At 41.3% G+C, this 8437-nt stretch overlaps 1 protein-coding gene across 1 annotated transcript in view; it reads right to left on the reverse strand.

Annotated features, from left to right (window-relative positions):
• LOC106542005 (cadherin-6) overlaps positions 1-7828 on the reverse strand; it is a 71437-nt gene extending 63609 nt beyond the window's left edge. The window contains exon 1 of the mRNA XM_087707586.1: positions 7476-7828. Within this exon, the coding sequence (XP_087563712.1) occupies positions 7476-7703 (228 nt within the window). The 5' untranslated portion in view covers positions 7704-7828. The remainder of the gene's footprint in view (positions 1-7475) is intronic.
• Between the last annotated feature and the right edge of the window lie 609 nt (positions 7829-8437).

The raw sequence follows: 8437 nt of genomic DNA on the forward strand, positions 1-8437 counted from the left end.
GTAATGTAGTGTTTGTATGGATGATGGGGGCAGGAGGCAGTTGTCGGAGCTACTCAGTATTGTAACTACATTGGCAGTGGTGTTCCTCAGACGTATGGTATTATCTACCTTAAATCCACCTTCCCTGAGTGCACCCAGTTAGAGGTCATTTGGGAATTAATGGTTATCATGGAAACCATGGAAACAGAAGAGAGAGCGTGTGGCTGGAGGAAAATGAAAAGTAAACTCAACAAAGAGTGGATGTGATCCTTCATTAAGAGTTAACTTGTAACATAACTATTTTCTGCTCTTACCATAGTTTCAGATAGCCAATTGGTGGACCTGTTCAAGACCACTGGTCCCTTCATTGTAAAGAGGGGCAAAAAGAACATTTAAAAGGCCACTGTGAGGATTATTCAACGCATGCAGTGCCTGATTTTCCTATAGGCTAACTAGGCTTCAGCCTAGGGCCTCAAGATCAAGAGGGGCCTACATTCAAATTGTTAGCAAAATTAAAATTGCACTATTCTAAAAACAGTGAACACTAAAACACTGAACCGAAAATAAGGAGAAATTCTACGCACGTGACTAATAAACAAACATAAAAATGTATTGGTTAAGATCGTTCCAGCGCCGCAGCAGTTGGGGAGCCCGCCCACGTTCCCGGCACCGGTGGTCAGGCGAGAGGCGCGGCCGCTCCCAGTAGCTGCCCCGTTGACGCGGAGGCCCCCAGCGGCCAGGCAGGTGAGGGCGAGGGGGCCGAGCCGGGCAGCTGAGCGCAGCAGGGGAGGCGGCTGGCCTCGCTGCCTTTGCCACAGAGCAGAGCCGCCCTCCGTCGGGAGGCCAGCTATATATATTGATATATATTGATATATATCACAGTAATGATGGAGGTGAAAGGGCCTCATAAGTGGAATAGCCTAGGGCCTCTTTTCATCTAGCGTTCATGCCCTGAACGCATGTCAGATAAAACTGCCTGTATCTGCTGTGAGCTGGGGTCAAGCTTGTAAGATCCTGTGAAGTTGACAAAAGTACAGTCTTGGTTATCTAGGAAGGTTTTGATCTTGTTGATCTTGATGAAATGGACATGGTCCTTCAGGCTGTAAGTGTGATCGTTCGTGTATTATGCCCATGTGCCTGGATGGTCAAGGATTCCTGGAAAACTACATGTTGTTAGAACTGAGCAACGATAAATTTGTCCTTGAGGGGAAAGTGGTCCTGCCAGTTCTTGAAAAGGGAGTGGTGCATCCCCTCCTCAAGAAGCTGTAGCTGTATCCAACGGTACTGGAAAACCTTTTGTCCTATTTCCAACCTTCCCTTTCCTCCAAGCTGATTAAGATACAGCTTCAAAAGGCTGTGGACAAAGCAAATTATTTGAATTTCTTTCAGTTGGGTTTTAAAGACAGCTATAGTACAACATTGATCACACTTGTTGATCTTCAAGGGGACTAGGATGGGCATGGTGCATCCAGCCTTGCTCTCAAAAATCTTCAGTGCCATCAACCGTGGTATTTTGGTGGACCAACGTAAGGATTGGGAGGAGGGGAGCATGGTGTTGCTCCTTCCTCCAGTGCAGAAGGAGGGAGTGGAGGAAGCCTATATCACTCTGTTCTTTATTCAGTATGAACCTTCCATACTTTCAGCTGTATGGCTGGGACAGGCCATTTGTGCATGACGATAGGCAGATTGATTCTGTCATCTATTGGACCTGGGTACTTGAGAGACCGCCTGCTGCCAATTACCTCCTCTAGACCGATTAGATCCCACAGATTAGACCTCCTCCGAATTCCATCCGCCGGCCAGTGTCGACTGGCGACTACTCGGAGGAGAGCCTTCTCTGTGGCTGCTCCGACCTCTGGAACGAACTCCCCGTGGAGATTCGAACCCTCACCACCCTCCAGACCTTCTGCAAAGCCCTTAAAACCTGGCTGTTCCGACAGGCCTGGGGCTAAAGAGCTGTTGCCCCCGTCTCGAATGGTATGACTGTTGTGTGTTTTAAATTATGTATTGTTGCGCGTTGTTTTAATTTTTTTGTCTGTATCCCCCTCCCTTAGTTGATTTGTGAGCCGCCCTGAGTCCCCTTCAGGGGAAAAGGGCGGCATATAAATAAAATAAACATTTCAAACATTTCAAACATTTCATCTGAGAATAAGAAGGTTGCAAGAATGAACCTGTGAGATGCTGGAGGTTGAGCCCAAGGATTTATCTGCTGTTAAGAATGAGAAGTAAGCTTCATGCCAGCTTCATTTCCGCCCCTCTTATTCTTGAGGGACACCCTCTGCTTTCCTTGCACTGATTTGTTCTTGGAGTGTTTTATTAACTTAACACGGATCAATAGTAAATATCATATGGCTTATATCCTTTCCTTCACGACTTCAAAAGAGCTTACCAAGGCTCAAAACGGGAACAAAGAATAAATAGCAGCTAATGTGAATTTGATTTTGTTAAACGTGATTTATTAGAAAATTGAATCTGGCCCTTTTTAGAATCACTGTGTATTATATTTCACACATTTCATCACCTCTGCCAAATGCAAAGTTTCCTGGTACAACATTTTACATTTTTTGTTGTTTTTTTAAAGTTAAAACTTGGAATTCAACCAGCCTTGTCTTTGCTGGCAGGAGGATTCAGAGGAACACTTGACGGAAGAGAATGAGGAGAGATGGTGTAATGAGATGCTTGTTACTGAATGATGGTTGGGTTAATGAACTCTTCTAGGTTGCCTAGAGAGTTCCAAAGAAACAGATCAATATTAAGGAGCTACGCATCTAATTTGAAGAAATGAGGTTTGATCCATTTTTCAACTTCTATTTTTATGCTCCTCTTCTACGTCTGAGGGTCTTTGTTTGGGTTTGTGAATACAAAATCAAATGTTTATCTTCTTTATGAAACCCTTTTCCCTCTCTTCGTATCCACAAACATTGTGGCTGCCTATGATTTCAATGCATTGTTATGGATTGATGGAATGAATTTTTATTCATGTCAGTAACTTGAGGATGGAACAAGGAGATAAATCAAGTGGGTGTATCTACAGGAAAAAGGGCTAGGGAAAAAAAGGTGCACAGAATATAGAAAATAAAAAAAATTAGAATTCTATGAAAAAAGGCTGGCTGTGAATTGGATAGCAGGTGAAGAGATGGGGATTTTCACCTGGGAGAGAGTTAGAAAGGACTAAGATTTAATGAGTGAAAAGAATTTGCGCAGAAATATGTGTCTGCGTGCTAAAGATTCAAGGGAGAAGACTTTTTTCTGTTGTTTTGAATGAGGGGACTTGATAAAGCAGCAGGAAGACACAAGGCTCATTGAATTGAGAAGGAGTCAAGTCAGCACCTCTGTCTTTACACTTATAACTCAAACGTAGCTAGCTTGTATTTCTTTCTTTTGGAAATATTCTTTCAGAACAAAGAGTTGGATTCAAATTGGCTTTCCCAACAGGCACTAAAATCCAGTGGAATTTTCAATTCTGACAGGCTTTCAAAATCCTGTTATCACACCCACCACAGCAAAGTAGCATTCCTGGAATCCTTGCACATCTGTTTCCTGACCTGGTCTACTTTGAAGAGTTATCAGCTGTGACTGGCTGAACCAGTGTGAGACCTCAGCAACAGCGAATTGTAAATTCAGAATTCCAAAGAGTTTGCTAAGCCAGTGTTTCTCAACCTTGGCAACTTGAAGATGTCCGGACTTCAACTCCCAGAATTCCCCAGCCAGCGAATGCTGGCTGGGGAATTCTGGGAGTTGAAGTCCGGACATCTTCAAGTTGCCAAGGTTGAGAATCACTGTGCTAAGCTGATTCACACAAACAGCACCGGCCAGCAGTAGGACACACCCTACCTCCGCTTAATTTCTCTCCATCTTCAAATTCCTGGCAGGTCTTTCTGCCATCAAACATCTACCACCTCCCTCGATCTACAGTTTGTGTTTACATGTGGAAAAGGTTCTCATTTTCTTTTTTCTCTGAATATTTGCCCCTAAATCCCAAGGAAGGTATGCTTGTCTTCCTTCTACTCCTTTAAAGTTTGGAACTTATTCTTTTAAAACACTCTTTAGTTAGAAGATCTCAATTGCATATTAATTCCCACATAACACATCAGTCCAACGGGGACTACCGTTCGTAAGTAATCTCACCGGAGCATTAACTAAAAGATCTTACAAAGGCTGAGAACTGTTTCTAACTTCAAGGAAACTCTTCAGAATACCTCTTAGATTAAAAAGTAGCTGTAAGCATAAACAATATAAGCTCCTTGCACATTTAGCTATCGACTAAACTGCGCACTTGTACAGGGGTGAAATTCTGCAGGTTCTGACAGGTTCTGGAGAACTGGTAGCGGAAATTTTGAGTAGTTCAGGGAACTGGCAAATACAATCTCTGGTTGGCCCCAGAATGGGGTGGGAATGGGGTGGGAAATATTGTAATATCCTTCCCCCAAGAGTGGGAAGGGGATGGGGTTTTGCAGTATCCTTCCTCTGCCATGCCCACCAAGCCACGCCCACAGAACCTGTAGTAAAAAAAATTGAATTTCACCACTGCACTTGTATGGACTTTGCTTTAAATCATGGGACACTTAGATTTAGTCTTCATATTCCTCATATTTCCCATTCATGCCTCATGGCAAGCTGTTCAATTATTAAGCCATGAATTGCTCAGGCACCCAAAAAAGCATGAAAGGCCAACTGTGAAGGCCCGATGGCCATGGCATTAATCCCACTTACATAACTTTCTTTCTGTTTCTAGCTTTACACTTATGTCATTTCCTTTGCTTTGCTTCCAAACTCAGTCTTGGGTTTTATTGTCCATATTTTAATTAACAAGGTTTCCTTGTAATTTTATGAGCATAATTAATAATTAATAATAATTGAATTGCAATCATTTTGGAAACAAAATGATGAAGTGTTTTAAGACCTTTGTTCCAAAGAGACACATTAGACCAGTGTTTCTCAACCTTGGCAACTTGAAGATGTCCGGAATTCAACTCCCAGAATTCCCCAGCCAGCATTCGCATATTGCCCAATCCATTAAAAAAAAATCCTGTACATTTTGGTAAATGAAGCAACGTTTCTCTTGAGGTTCTGTCACAAACCTGCTGAAGCAGCTAGCTCTTATTATATAATGAGCTCTCAAACAAGCAGGAAAATTATGATTTGTCAAATTAACTACTCTCAAATTGGGGAAGCGACATGATATGGGATTTTTTTCCCTTCCCTTCTGTATTTTGCAATATTGCGATGGGAAGCATGATCCCAACAATGCGAAGCTTTCTAACTATGTCTTGGGAAATACTCTGCATTTTGCTTCCAAGGACAGTTTCATTCATTCTACAGGCATACACAAATCCAGAAAACCGTGCTTGAGATCTTTGTTATTGTTCATATAATAAATGAAAAATATGAAGACAAGTGAACACAGTTGTCTTTCCATAGAAACATTTTTGATGAGTCACCATAAAAAACTCCATAAAACCAGTTAACAAGATCAATAATAGTCGGTGTGTATGTTAATTATAAAGGTAAAGGTTCCACTTGCACATACTGAGATGGTGGCTCAGTGGCTAAGCTGCTAAGCTTATCGATCAGAAAGGTCGGCAGTTCAGTGGTTCGAATCCCTAGCGCCGTGTAATGGAGTGAGCTCCCGTTATTTGTCCCAGCTTCTGCCAACCTAGCAGTTCGAAAGCATGTCTGAATGCAAGTAGAAAAATAGGGACCACCTTTGGTGGGAAGGGAACAGCGTTCTGTGCGCCTTCGGCATTTAGTCATGCCGGACACATGACCATGGAGACATCTTCAGACAGCGCTGGCTCTTCGGCTTTGAAATGGAGATGAGTACTACCCCCTAGAGTCAGGAACGACTAGTACATATGTGTGAGGGGAACCTTTGCATTTACCTTTTATGTTAATTATTTCAGAACAAAATAATTCATACAACATATGATCAAAAACAGCCAATACTTCCCACAGGTGGCTTTCTTGGAGTTAATGCATACTTCTATAAAGGGGTCTAGGAACTCACCATGGCCAAGTCATCATGGGACAACTCACCAGGGGATGACAAGAGTTAAACTAATATTGAAGAAATGGTGGAATATAATAATTAAAGAAAGGATGCCAAAGAAAGAACAAAATGGCAAAAATGACATGTGAATGTCAAAAATTAAAATATTTTTAAAAATAGTTTAAATCATTAAATTGAGTTCTCAAATTGTCCTTCAGCGAGTTATCCCACAGCGACTTGTGAGTTGGCCGTGGCAAATCGTCCCATAAAGTACCAGACAGAGAAAGCTGGAGAGATGCCAGTTTCAAACTAAGAAAGTTTGATAAGTTACACCCATAGCCAGCTTTCCTAAGATCCTCAAGATTTCACCGGAAATTGAAAATTTACAAACAGGATTAAAAAAAAAAAACACTTCTGAAATTGAAGTCAAGAAAGTTCAACCAAAAATTAGTGTTACTGGATATGATAATCATATCCCAAAACATATATATATGAATATCATGTATTCTAATATCATGTATCCTCCCCAGTGGCTTTTGTTCATGGCCTTCCCTAGCCATCCACTGAAGTGATATGAAGTCATAGGCGCGTAGAATCAATTGTAATAACCCAAAATGGAAAAAAAAGCAATCATCATCATCACATCATCATAAGGCAAACCATCTCTTTTTGTATTTGCATGCTGGTATTAGATACAAACATGTAAGCCATTTGGTTTGCTTTGTGAGATTTTGATATATATCGTCACTTAACCCCCTTTTCTCTCCTGCAAATGGGGGTGAATGAAATTTGTTATTTTACTTTTCTTTTAGCTCAGTGATATTTGGATGACTCTAGAACAGTGTTTTTCAACCACTGTGCCGCGGCACACTAGTGTGCCGTGACATAGTGTAAGGTGTGCCGTGGGAGAATTACTTTATATATAGTCAATATAGGCACAGAGTTAAATTTTTTTAACATTTTCTAATGGTGGTGTGCCTCGTGATTTTTTTCATGAAAAAAGTGTGCCTTTGCACAAAAAAGGTTGAAAAACACTGCTCTAGAAGATATTGTATACATTAGTAATGGGGGGAAATTAATCTTCAAAAAACCTTTTCCCCAGATTTACAAGCAGCTAATTTAACGATCAATGGTGGCAACCTTACATGTATTTCTAACTCACTTGTATGTCAAAGCAGGAATATTTACATGTATCTTCATGAAGGAAGAGGTTCTACTAAAATACATTTTAATAGGTCCTTAAATAGTATTAAGTCAATATCCCTCTGCTGAAATTAAAAGGGCAAGTTTTAATTTCCTGTGCTGGAACTCAGCAATGTATAATTTCTGAAATGTATTTTTTAACAATCAAATTGCAGATTTTGTTCTAACCATGTATGGTTGTTTATGTAGATATCACTATTTCTTTCATCTTTTTCAGCCCTAACCCCAAAAGACATTGATTGAGGTGGCACAATGCCCCATGCTGCTTTGTTTTAACTGTTAGGAAAGAATTGAAATATCCTACCTTGCCAACGTACTGATAATCAGAACCTGTGTATTCCTCCAGAAGGAAGAACTGATTCCACATCCAGCTTCTTTTGGAACGACTAAGCTCTTTTCTGCTGTTTCTAGATAAATCCAAAACTTTTGGGTTTTCTGGAAAGCCAGTAGTCTTTTTGGATAATGGTATAGAATAACTTTGGTGAAGAGGACCAAACCAAAACAGGAACCAAAAGTAATGGTAAGTTCTCATGATGGCAGTACAGAATGATGCTGAAGTGATGGTTTCTCCCCAACCTGGAACGTAAGCTAGTTCTCTGTGCTGAGGCCAATCACATTCCTTCTTTGTTCCTTAATGTGTTTTCTTCAAGTCTCGGAGGAACTCTGAAAGAGAAAGAAATGAAAACTTATCAAGAGCCCCACTCGAATTGTGTGATTGTTGTGTTTTTCTCTTTTAATATGCTGTATTGTTTATTGTTTGTTGTTTCCCCCTCCCTTTTGAATTGTGAGCCGCCCTGAGTCCCCTTAGGGAAAAGGGCAACATACAAATAAAGGCAAAAGTAAAAAAAAAAAGTAAAAAAAAGTTTAGAGAAGGCTATTTAGCACTCAGTGCAATAGCAGTGATGACAAAGAGGTAGATGCCATGGCTACAAAGAGAATATTATATGGCTCTTAGTTAGGGTCTGGATGGGAGCAAACAAGTTGGCACTCAATCCAGACAAGACCGAGAGGCTTCTGATGTTCCCTCCCAAAGATTGGCCAACTATTCCATCTCTCAGGCTGGGGGGTGAAATTATACGCCCCTCAGAGAGGGTTCGCAATTTGGGAGTCCTCCTGGATCCCCAGCTGACTTTAGAACACCACCTGTCGGCTGTGACCAGGGGGACCTTTGCCCAGGTTCGCCTGGTGCACCAATTGCGACCCTACCTGGATCGGGAGGCCCTTCAGACAGTCACTCACGCCCTTGTGACCTCAAGACTGGATTAT

Source organism: Thamnophis sirtalis, unplaced genomic scaffold (assembly GCF_051295495.1).
Source record: "Thamnophis sirtalis isolate CommonGarterSnake01/CBP01778 unplaced genomic scaffold, rThaSir2_p1.2 scaffold_2, whole genome shotgun sequence".
Taxonomy (NCBI): domain Eukaryota; kingdom Metazoa; phylum Chordata; class Lepidosauria; order Squamata; family Natricidae; genus Thamnophis; species Thamnophis sirtalis.